Source organism: Leucoraja erinacea, chromosome 28 (genome assembly GCF_028641065.1).
Source record: "Leucoraja erinacea ecotype New England chromosome 28, Leri_hhj_1, whole genome shotgun sequence".
NCBI classification, from domain to species: Eukaryota; Metazoa; Chordata; class Chondrichthyes; order Rajiformes; family Rajidae; genus Leucoraja; species Leucoraja erinaceus.
In genome coordinates, this window is record NC_073404.1 from 31,471,540 (window position 1) to 31,483,945 (window position 12,406).

At 42.4% G+C, this 12,406-nt stretch overlaps 1 protein-coding gene across 1 annotated transcript in view; it reads right to left on the bottom strand.

Annotated features, from left to right (window-relative positions):
• Positions 1-12,406, bottom strand: part of nufip2 (nuclear FMR1 interacting protein 2) — a 33,325-nt gene that overhangs the window by 17,210 nt on the left and 3,709 nt on the right. The window contains exon 2 of the mRNA XM_055658177.1: positions 1,359-3,071. Within this exon, the coding sequence (XP_055514152.1) occupies positions 1,359-3,071 (1,713 nt within the window). The remainder of the gene's footprint in view (positions 1-1,358; positions 3,072-12,406) is intronic.

The following is a 12,406-nucleotide window of genomic DNA, read 5'->3' on the forward strand; positions in this document are numbered from 1 at the left end:
ACAGTTTAAATTGGAATATATTAATAATCACAAATGTAAACTCCAGTTGCCTATCAAGTTGCTTTGATGGTTGTCATTAAAGAATGCCCTTACCTGCGTACTCTTGAATAACAGAATTATGATACAATAGACCGTTACTTTGACCCACCAAGTCCATGATCACCTGTTCAAATTAGATCCATGTTACTCTACTTTCTTATCCACTCCCTACACATTGGGGCAATTTTACAGAGGCCAATTAACCTCCAAACATACATGTCTTTGGCATATGGGAATAAATCAGAGCACCTGAAGCAAATCCACATGGTCACAGAAGGAACATGCAAATGCTACCCAGCATCTGAGGTCAGGATCAAATCAGTCATTGGCACCATGAGGTTGCACCTATACCAGCTGTGCTCTTTATACTGCAGGATGAAGCCTCATTCTACAACTGGCAGCACCAAAAATCCTTGCTGACTGCACAATTCATTAAAGATTTTAAACTAAAATTAGGAACCCTAACTGGGATCTTGCAGTAGATACTCTGATCCAATATGTAAATATAAAAGCTCCTTTGTTTCAACCAAGCTCCAACTGAAACTTCCTGTCAGGAAATGAGATGCATTTCAGTGCGTAGGTGCCAAATGCACTGCCTGCCCTCAGCACAAGTGTCGTGGGGGGGGGGGGGGGAACTTGTTTCTTCTATGCCACCCCACAACTTACGCCTCAATCCCATAAACCCACAATAACCAATTTTGAATGAACAATTAGTCTCCGCATTCCTTTTGAGTACAGAATTTCAAAGGCACAATGGGATGTGGTGCAAGGTATACAGATCAAAATGTATCCAGGTTTAATACCACCTAATTGTAATTTTAACAATCTCAGCTAGAAGTGTCTAATGCTATTGTACGCAATATTTTCAGTGCACTCATTGCTCACCATACTTGAACATATGACAATAAATTCAACTCGACAACATCATGGCTGCACGGTAAAGAGAAGAAATATTCAATCGAGGTTTCTAACAAATTGCCCTGCTAGAAACATGCAGCCATGCCAGGTACATAGTCAGATTCCATCAAGCCGCACACAAAGTGGAACGAACACGCATCTGGCATTTAAGAATAAAACAGGAACAACACAAGAACGATTTCTTGATAGGTTTCACACTGCCAAGGTAACATTTGATATGCTTACTGGGACAACATTCCCTCTAATAGCCATACTCCAAATGGCAGTGGCTTGAACCTATTACTTGCATAGATGTTTTGATTCCCAATATAAATGGACACCAAGGTGAACAAAGTCTTGAGATTAAGTGTATTATAGCATATAATTTCCATTTGTGTGAAAACACTATTTAAAAATATTACCTTTAGTGTGATACATAACAGCAGATTTCAGGTCAAATGACCCAAAGCTGTCTTTTCTGTCAAAGCCTCTGTGGTACCTTGGGTGTTCTTTGGCTGATGGCACCAAAGCATTGGTAGAAGAGGCCTGTTGTGGTGTTTCTTTCCCAAAGTCTTTTGGGGCAAAACCTATTGCACTTTGGCTTGTAGCAGCCATCTTTTGCAGTTCACTAATATGTGGTTCCACAGACCGAGTCATGCTCTCAGCAGAAACACTAGCAGCCACTGTGGCAGTCTTCATGACATTGCCGAGAACCTGAGGGCTAGTCCGTTTGTCTAGTTCATAAGCCTTTGGAAACACAGGAATTTCAGATCCTGAAGACAGCAGTTCAGCACCCTGTGAAACCAAAGTGGCTGCACATTCAGCTTGAAATGTCAAATCCAGAGGTGGGTTGTCCACAGATTTTACAGATGCTAGCTCAGGTCCTGCACTTGGCTCATTAATAAAAGATAACCCCCATTGGTTCTGGAAAATATCCCCCAGGTTTTGTTGAGTTGTCTGTGATGGCAGATCCACCTGTGTTGTGCCAGGAAGCACCGATTGCATATTTGAAGGGTAGACAAAGAGACCCTGCTTTCTTTGTTCCATGGCCTCTGGGTCTATGCCGTCAGGAGACACAGATGTTTCACTCCCAGATGAGGCAGGCACTACAGTATTGGCAGCAATAACTGTCTGAACTCCTGAAACACCAATATGCCCATCAGTAACTACTGAAGCCAAACCATTGGAAAAACTAGTTGAGGTGACAGTTTTCACAGCAGACATAGGAACATGTGACAAACGACCTGAAGCTTGTGTCTGAGTGTCCACAGCCAGAGACTGATTAGAGGATGATTTGTTGAGGTTCTCTTTAACTTTACTTGCATAACTAATCTTGGGAACAATTTTTGCACTACTGTTGTCCACTGGGAAGACTGGAGGTGGTTTAAAGAGAGTCCAGGAATCTTCCTTTGAAGTCACAGATGCTGCCTTAGATTTCGGTTTCTCTTCATACTTCTTACCACCACTAGGCTTTCCATCGGAATTTTTTCGCTGAGTTTCACTGGCTCCCACCTTTCCACGGGTTCCAGCAGCATTAACGGGTGCAGGCTCATACCTGCCACTAGGTTTTGCATTTTCGACACGACTTGCTTTCTGCTCGGGTAACTCGAGCTTGGTGTTGTCAAGATCTAGTTTTGGGGTTGGTGAATTCCCCTCGCGTTGCATGATTTTGTCTTGAAACAAATTCAAGTTCTCAACACCTTTGTCACTATTCCTCCGACCTTTGCGTTTCTTCGGGGTAGTGTAACCACTCTCAGATCCACTACCATCATTGTCAGCTGAATTCTTGACAGAAAATCCATTTGTAATATACCCAGAGCTGCCAGATATAACACCATTGAGAAGTGACAATGCCTCCTTTTTCTCAATCAATCTGCTATCCCTGGATTTATTCTCAAAGACTTTGTCATTTTTTTTGTCCATACTGTTTTTTTGATTATAATTCTTTGTTTTATTAACCACTCTGTTGTGTACAATAGTTTTTGTTGTGTGCCTGGGGTTGAAATTAGTGTCTAGAAATTGCTTCCTGCCGTTAACCGTGCTGGAAGAAATCAAGTTTAACTCTTCAATTTCCTGGCTTGCTGTAGATTCAAATTCGTCCTCTGATCCAGCATCACCATTTAATTCTTCAAAACCTAAGAAGAAAAAACAAAAATTAGACTTAAATACTTTTCAAGCAAATATACTAAACATATATTGCAGCGATGACAAGATTATCTGCCATGTGTTATGCATTCAGAACTACTGGCAAAGTAGCTAACCTCTGACATTATAATTTCTGGCCTACACCCAAGAAAATCATTGCTCAACTTTCCCCAACATAAAAAAGACAGAGCTATTCTGATTTTAACTATTCCACTCATTAACAATGTGCATTTTTGATTTTATGCTTTGTTTCAGTTACATTATTTGTAAGTTTTTTTTAAATCAACAATAATGTTCATGCTGCCTCACCCGCTGAGTTCCTCCAACATTGTGTCTACCTTAAATTTTTCCATCATCTGCAGTTCTTTCTTAAACAATTTAATTGTTGGCACTATAAAGGCTATCTCGATTCCAGTAAATGGATTCTACATGTTTCTATCAAAACATGTTTCTAAACCAAATAATTCACTCGGTAAATATAAGTAACACTATTTTCAAAGATTTAAATTACAGTAGCATTCCACTAAGTAACACCAAAAATCAAATTCTCCGTCAATATTTGAATACCAAGTTGTATAAATTGAGCGGCACAGCGGTAGAGTTGCTGCCTTGCAGTTACAGAGGCCCGGGTTCGATCCTGACTACGGGTGCTGTCTGTACGGAGTTTTACGTTCTCCACGTGACTGCGTGGGTTTCCTCCAGAAGTTCCCACACTCCAAAGACGTACAGGCTTTTAGGTTAATTGGCTTGGTATAAGTGTAAATTGTCCCTAGTGTGTGTAGGACAGTGTTATTGTGCGGGGATCACTGGTTCTATGCTGTATCTCTAAACTAAATGCTCTTTCATTATAAAACTTTGTGTGCAGAAGTAGGTGTTAAGAGTTTCACAGGGAGGTAATCCGGGAACAACAGCAGAGTGTGAAAAACATAAATTGGGCTAAATACTGAAAAGATTTAATGCATGGCAACACAGGGATCATGTACAATGAGAAGAACCAGAGAAAAAACATGAACTATGCCACAAGATGAATGCTTCCCAACAAAAGATCCCCAATCAAGTAATCAAAGTGACCCGACATCAGGTGCCATTTGTGAAGTCTGCAAATCCTCTCTGCAACTGACAATAGACAATACGAGTAGGCCATTTGAGCCAGCACCATTATTCAATGTGATTATGGCTGAGCATCCCCAATCAGTACCCCGTTTCTGCCTTCTGCATGGGTTCCCCTCCCACACTGAACGATTTGCCACTGTGAAATACCTGTGTAGGCGAGTGAAAGAACCTGGGAATTGGTTGAGAATGTGGGGTGAATAAAAAGTACTGGCATAAGGTAGGATTAGTATAAATAGGTAGCTGATGGTAATGTGGACTTGGCATGCCATAGGGTCCACTTCATGTGCTGTATCTCCCCAACACAATTTAGTGACAGGAAATCAATAACCATTCATGTTAGTTCTGTTCTGAAAAATTAAAACATTGAAGAGGCACAGAGCAGAATTATTAATAGTTTATTTGCACAAATGTTACCCAGCATATTGAACATTTCCAATACTTTTATTTCAGATTTCCTGCATCTGCAGTTTAAAATATATATATTTTTAAAGTTCCTCCTTCAGAAACAAAATCATGGTGCTCGTTACACAAGATCATTCCAATCTTCCTACTGTCAACTTCTTCCAACATCTATCTTGCTCAAAGCTTGTTTTACGGCATGAACTTAAATTAGTTTTGAATAGATACAGCAGCTTAAAGCTACGCATTTCATAACTATGGAGATGTTCAGGACATTTTTTTTCAAGATTGGCCTCTTGTTGGAGTTATCGCGACCAGAATTTCAGAGGTACAACAACTCCTGGCTCAAGTCTAAGCAGCCAATTCAAAGTTAGAGGAAACCCAAGTTAGAACCATGATAGAGATTTGCAACATTGGCTCATCTTTTAAGTTCATTAAACCTTCACATTTGTATGGAAACTGCAACATTTTATTTTAGCTGCAAATCAAGAACATTACAGACCAGGTTATTTTGGTTTTACCGTAGATTTTTAATTAACACCTAGACCCATTGACTCAATAAGATTAAGATTGCCAATCAGAAGATTTGGATTTAAACAGAGCTAATTTTCTGAGTTAATAATTTAGTACAGCAGTGATGTGCTGTATTAATTAGGCATAGATCTCCTTTGCGACATTATGCACAAAAGCTGTTTGGAAAGAAATAACTGGCTACGAAGCCAAAGGGCATTTGACAAAACTAATACATAAAACAACTGTTCTAATTGTTTGTATTAATATAAATTGTTTAGCTGTCAAAAACATTATTCATCCTTTAAGCACTCAAAATTGTACGTTATTGGACATCTTAAAGAAAGAAAATGTGATCAAGTACTGACAAGTCCAGCTTTTATTAGCAAGCTATAAAAATGTAAACTACAAATTTGCACAGGATGGTGCAGGGTATTACCATATCTGTTTACCTACTAGATGAATGTATGATGGTTTAAATATGCTTTAATTGCAAAATCTGAAAAGACTTGGACTAGCATTGTTGCTTACACTCATGGAAAGTTCCATTAAGGTTTTGCACTAGATGAAAGCAGAGACAAAAAAAGTTCTATCTATGGAGAGAAAAGTCTACAGATGCTGGAATCTGGAACAAAGATGGCTGGAGGAACTGAATGAATCAGGCAACATCTGTTAAGGGAAATAGACATTCAACGTTTCGGGTCGAGACCACACGGAGTAGGCGGGGGAAGCAGCAGGGTGAGAGGATGAAGGTATTAGCGGAAATACCTCATGCACTCTCATCCTGCTTCTTCCCTACCTACAGTACCCCATCACCCACACACTCCTCCCATTGGGTTCCTCCCCCCTACTGTTCCAATTTGCCCACACCATCTCATTTAGTTCCATCACTTTCTTTCTCCAGATTGCATCATCTGCAGACCCTGGTTATCACCACCTATCACATCCCAGCCTCTAGAGTACAATGAATGAAAACCCGGAATAGACTGACCAACATACAGGATTAACGGTGGCTCACTTTTTCAAGTCAGCAATTGCACCAGAACCTCTAGGCAAAACTGGTTCTCCACAAATGAGTAACAAAGGCAGGAAATTAATATCAATACAGACAACATCTAACCTCTAAAGTTAAGTGGCAAGTTTAATGTAGTTTATGCTTGGCTTGACTCAACAGTTCAACCACTGCAAATTTGCCAGAAATCATGACTATCATGATATGTGTTTTATTCAACTATTTCTAAAATTTGCTTAGAATGATTTTCGGTAAAAAAGCAAGTGTATCAGTTAAAGTTAGAATGGTTCTAAATAATTCTCAAAGCAACAACTAACCTTTAGCACTAAATTTAATCGCAATGATTAAAAATGCATCAAAAATAAATGCCTTGGTAGATTTGCTATTCAGACACAAAGCCACTTTCCCCAAGCTTAGATCTGTCTATCAAACTGTTCCAATGTACATCATCTAGTATCAGGAAATTAGTTTGACACTCCTTCTTAAACATTATATGCAGTACTTCTGGTGTGAAGGAAGGAACTGCAGATGCTGATTTAACCTAAAGGTAGGCACAAAGTACTGGAGTAACTCAGGCAGCATCTCGGGAGAGAAGGAATGGGTAAAGTTTCAGGTCGAGACCCTTCTTCAGACTCCCAATGTTTTTTGCAGCTTAGTCTTTTAATTGCATGATGTACCTGCAAACCAACTCTGATTCTTCAGACCTTCTTATACTGCATATAACGCTGCTCTTATCGAAGGACATGGCTTGCAGATGCTGAACATGTCTAACGGATGAACGAGTATGATTCATACAGAAGGAGAACTCTACAGCAAAAACACTAGTGTAATTAAAAAAGTTTCATAGAATGCATCATTTTGACGGGACATAACCAAATGGATGCCAAGTGGTTGTTTCCTTGACTAAAGAGTCAAGAACTCACATCAAAGTCCCAAGATTTGATGTGGATGGAAAGAAGAGAGCATTTAGAACTGAGGCCAAAGGATTTCTTCATGGGTAAGGATAATTTCACAAAGTGTCTACCGCAGAACCAGCCAATTTCCATCTACCAATACTCTCCTCTGGCCAGCAGAGCTGGTCCTTACCCTCAACAACTTGTCCGTCGGCTCATCCCACATCCTCCAAATCCAAGGCGTAGCTATAGGCACTCGCATGGGGCCCCAGCTATGCCTGCCTCTTTGTAGGGTACACCGAACAATCCTGATCCAGGCATACACTGGCCCTCCTCTACATTGACAATTAGACAATAGGTGCAGGAGTAGGCCATTCGGCCCTACGAGCCAGCACCGCCATTCAATGTGATCATGGCTGATCATCCCCAATCAGTACCCCGTTCCTGCCTTCTCCCCATATCTCCCGCCTCCGCTATCTTTAAGAGCCCTGTCTAGCTCTCTTGAAAGTATCCAGAGAACCGGCCTCCACCGAGGCAGAGAATTCCATACTCACACAATTGTGAGAAAAAGTGTTTCCTCGTCTCCGTTCCAAATGGCTTACCCCTGATTCTTAAACTATGGCCCCTGGTTCTGGACTCCCCCAACATCGGGAACATGTTTCCTGCCTCTAGCATGTCCAAACCCTTAACAATCTTATACGTTTCAATAAGATCACCTCTCATCCTTCTAAACTCCAGAGTGTACAAGCCCAGCCGCTCCATTCTCTCAGCATATGACAGTCCCGCTATCCCGGGAATTAACCTTGTAAACCTACGCTGTACTCCCTCAATAGCAAGAATATCCTTCCTCAAATTAGGGGATCAAAACTGCACACAATACTCCAGGTGTGGTCTCACTAGGGCTCTGTACAACTGCAGAAGGACCACTTTGCTCCTATACTCGACTCCTCGTTATAAAGGCCAACATGCCATTCGCTTTCTTCAGTGCCTGCTGTACCTGCATGCTTACTTTCATAGACTGATGAACAAGGACCCCCAGATCCCGTTGTACTTCCCCTTTTCCCAACTTGACGCCATTTAGATAGTAATCTGCCTTCCTGTTTTTGATACCATAGTGGATAACCTCACATTTATCCACATTAAACTTCATCTGCTGTGCATCTGCCCACTCCCCCAACCTATCTAAGTCACCCTGCATTCTCATGGCATCCTCCTCACAGTTCACACTGCCGCCCAGCTTTGTACCATCTGCAAATTTGCTAATGTTACTCTGAATCCCTTCATCCAAATCATTGCTGTATATTGTAAATAGCTGCATTCCCAGCACCGAGCCTTGCGGTACCCCACTAGTCACTGCCTGCCATTCTGAAAGGGACCCGTTAATCCCCACTCTTTGTTTCCTGTCTACCAACCAATTTTCTATTCATGTCAGTACTCTACCCCCAATACCATGTGCCCTAATTTTGCCCACTAATCTCCTATGTGGGACCTTATCAAATGCTTTCTGAAAGTCCAGGTACACTACATCCACTGACTCTCCCTTGTCCATTTTCCTAGTTACATCCTCAAAAAATTCCAGAAGGTTAGTCAAGCATGACTTCCCCTTCGTAAATCCACGCTGACTCGGACCGATCCTGTTACTGCTATCCAAATGTGCGGCTATTTTATAATTGACCAGCATCTTCCCCACCACTGATGTCAGGCTAACTGGGCTATAATTCCCTGCTTTCTCTCTCTCTCCTGCCTTTCTTAAAAAGTAGGCTAATATTAGCTATCCTCCAATCCACAGGAACTGATCCCGAGTCTATAGAATATTTGAAAATTATCACCAATGCTTTCACGATTTCTAGAGCCACTTCCTTAAGTACCCTGGGATGCAGACCATCAGGCCCTGGGGATTTATCAGCCTTCAGTCCCATCAGTCTAACCAACACCATTTCCTGCCTAGTGTGGATTTCCTGCAGTTCCTCCATCACCCCAGATCCTCTGGCCACTATGTCAGGAAGATTGCTCGTGTCCTCCTTAGTGAAGACAGATCCAAAGTGCCTGTTCAACTCATCAGCCATTTCCTTGCTCCCCCTAATAAATTCACCTTTTCTCGGTCTTCAAGGGTCCAACTTTGGTCTTAACTAATTTTTTCCTCGTCACATACCTAAAGAAGCTTTTACTATCCTCCATCATATTTTTGGCTAGCTTACCTTCGCACCTCATCTTTTCTCCCCATATTGTCTTTTTAGTTATCTTCTGTTGTTCTTTAAACATTACCCAATCCCCTTGCTTCCCGCTCATCTTTGCTATGTTGTACTTCTTCTCTTTTATTTTTATACTGTCCCTGACGTCCCTCATCAGCCACGGTCACCCCTTACTCCCCTTAGAATCTTTCTTCCTCCTAGGAATGAACTGATCCTGCACCTTCTGTATTATTCCTAGAAATACCTGCCATTGTTGTTCCACTGTCATCCCTGCTAGAGTATATTTCCATTCAACTTTGTCCAGCTCCTCCCTCATGGCCCCTTAGTCCCCTATATTCAACTGCAACACTGTCACCTCCTCCTCCCTCTCCAATTGTAGATTAAACCTGACCATATTATGTTCACTACCTCCTAATGGCTCATTAACCTCAAGTTCCTTTATCAAATCCGGTTCATTACATAACACTAAATCCAGAATTGCCTTCTCCCTGGAAGGCTCCAATACAAGCTGCTCTAAGATTCCATCACAAAGGCACTATACAAAGTCCCTTTCTTGGGGTCCAGTACCAACCTGAGTCTTCCAGTGTACCTGCATGTTGAAATCTCCCATTACAACCACAGCATTACCTTTGCTACATGCCAATTTTAACTCCCGATTCAACTTGCACCCTATGTCCAGGCTACTGTTTGGGGGCCTGTAGATAAGTCCAATAAGGGTCTTTTTACCCTTACAATTCCTTAGTTCTACCCATACTGACTCCACATCTCCCATTTCAATGTCACCCCTTGCAAGGGACTGAATTTCATTCCGGACTAACAGAGCTACCCCACCCCCTCTGCCCACCTGTGTCTTTTCGATAGGAAGTATACCCTTGAATATTCAGTTCCCAGCCCTGACCCTCTTGCAGCCATGTCTCTGTAATTCCCACAACAGCATACTTGCCAATTTCTAACTGAGCCTCAAGCTCGCCCACTTTATTTCTTATACTTCGCGCATTCATATACAGCACTTTGACCTCCGTATTCACGTTCCCCCTCGCAATTGGTCCCGACCTTCCTCCTTTATCCCTTCGCGAACTTTCCTTCCCATTAATTCGAGAATCTTTTGTAATTTTTCCTGTAGTCATTTCCCCTTCAACTCCATCTTTACACACTCAATTTGTCAATCCCTCCCCCCACTATTTAGTTTATTTAATTGGATTGGTGCTACCTCCTGCACCCATGCAGAACTCACTGACTTCATCAACTTCACCACTAATTTCCATCCTGCAAGCAAATTGACTTGGGCCATCTCCGACATCTCCCTACCATTTCTAGATCTCACTGTCTCCATTACAGGAAACAGACTATTGACCGACATCTACTACAAACCTACTGACTCCCATAGCTATCTTGACTACATTTCTTCCCACCCTGCTTCCTGTAAAGACTATCCCCTACTCCCAATTCCTCCGCCTACACCGCATCTGCACCCAGGATGAGGTGTTCCATACCAGGGCATCGGAGATGTTCTCATTCTTTAGGGGTTCCCCTCTTCCATTATATAGGAGGATCTCACTAGGGTCTCCTCGATATCCCGCAGCTCCGCTATTGCTCCCCCTACCCCCCCATTCGTAATAAGGACAGAGTCCCCTTGTCCTTACCTGCCACCCCAACAGCCGTCGCATACAGCATATAATCCTCCAATATTTTTGCCACCTCCAACGGGATCCCACAACTGGCCACATCTTCCCATCTCCACCCCTTTCTGCTTTCCGCAGAGACCTTTCCCTCCGAAACTCCCTGGTCAACTTGTCTCTTCCCACGCAAACCACCCCCTTCCCAGGTACTTTCCCCTGCAACCTGTGCCTTTACCTCCCCCCCCCTCGACTCCATCCAAGGACCCAAACCCTCTTTCCAGATGAGGCAGACTTGCACCTCCTCCAACCTCATCTATTGTATCCGCTGCTCCAGATGTTAACTTCTCTACATCTGCAAGACCAAGCGCAGGATCTGCGATAGTTTTGCTGAACACCTCCGCTCAGTCCACCTTAACCTACCTGATCTCCCGGTGGCTCAGCACTTCAACTCCTCTCCCATTCCCAAGCTGACCTTTGGAATTGGAGGAACAGCACCTCACATTTCACTTGTGTAGCTTACACCCCAGTGGAATGAACATTGACTTCTCTAACTTCAGATAGCCCTTGCTTTCTCTCTCCATCCCCTCCGCCTTCCTAGTTCTCCCACTTATTGTCTCAGACTACATTCGATCTTTGTCCTGCTCCCTCCCCTGACATCAGTCTGAAGGGTCTCGACCCGAAATGTCACCCATTCCTTCTCTCCAGAGATGCTGCCTGACCCACTGAGTTACTCCAGCATTTTGTGTCTACCTTAGATTTAAACTAGCATCTGCAGTTCTTTCCCACACAAGAGACCACGAATGCTCAGTTGTTAAATATATTTAAAATGCTATCAGGTATTTTGTGAATCGCATGGATATGAAGTTTGGGCAGAAAATCCAGAACTGACATAAAGAACTTCCATGATCTCAAATGGCAGAACAGGCTTGAGGGGGAAGCGACATGCTCAAACTCAGAGTTCTTAAATGAAACTCAATTATATTCACCAATATCTGAAGAGGAGTTACCAGAAGCATTGGTTAAATGCTAAAGTACACACATAGTTGAATGTTTTAGTTTGGATTGAATTTTTGATTAAAGGAATCAAACAGGAATTTATTTTGTTGTTATAACATTTTCCACAGCATCCAATCCCTTAAAAAAAAAAGGCTACGAACCACCAAATGATATGAGCGCTTCAATACCAGTCTTGTTATTTTCTCCCAGTCACCATTCATAGATTAAAAAACTCAGGCATTCACTGCCAGCCCCAGTCTCAGCAATAAGCCAATCATCACATTTGATGGGTTTAAGCGTTTAGACTAGCTTTGATGGGCGCATTGCTTGGCATGGACAATTTGGGGTTAAGGGCCTGTCCCACTGTACGAGGTAATTCAAGAGTTCTCCCGAGTTTCCCCTGATTCGAACTCAGAGAATTACAGTAATAGCCGCTCGTAGGTACTCGGGGCTCTCGTTCAAGTTATAGATGCTAACTATTCTGTCCTCTGTTTAAGCAGAGGACAGAATACTAACATAGGACCGGAAAAACAAATCTCCAAAAGGAAGGACAACCAACTGTACAGAGATTTGTGCACATCGTGAAAGCTG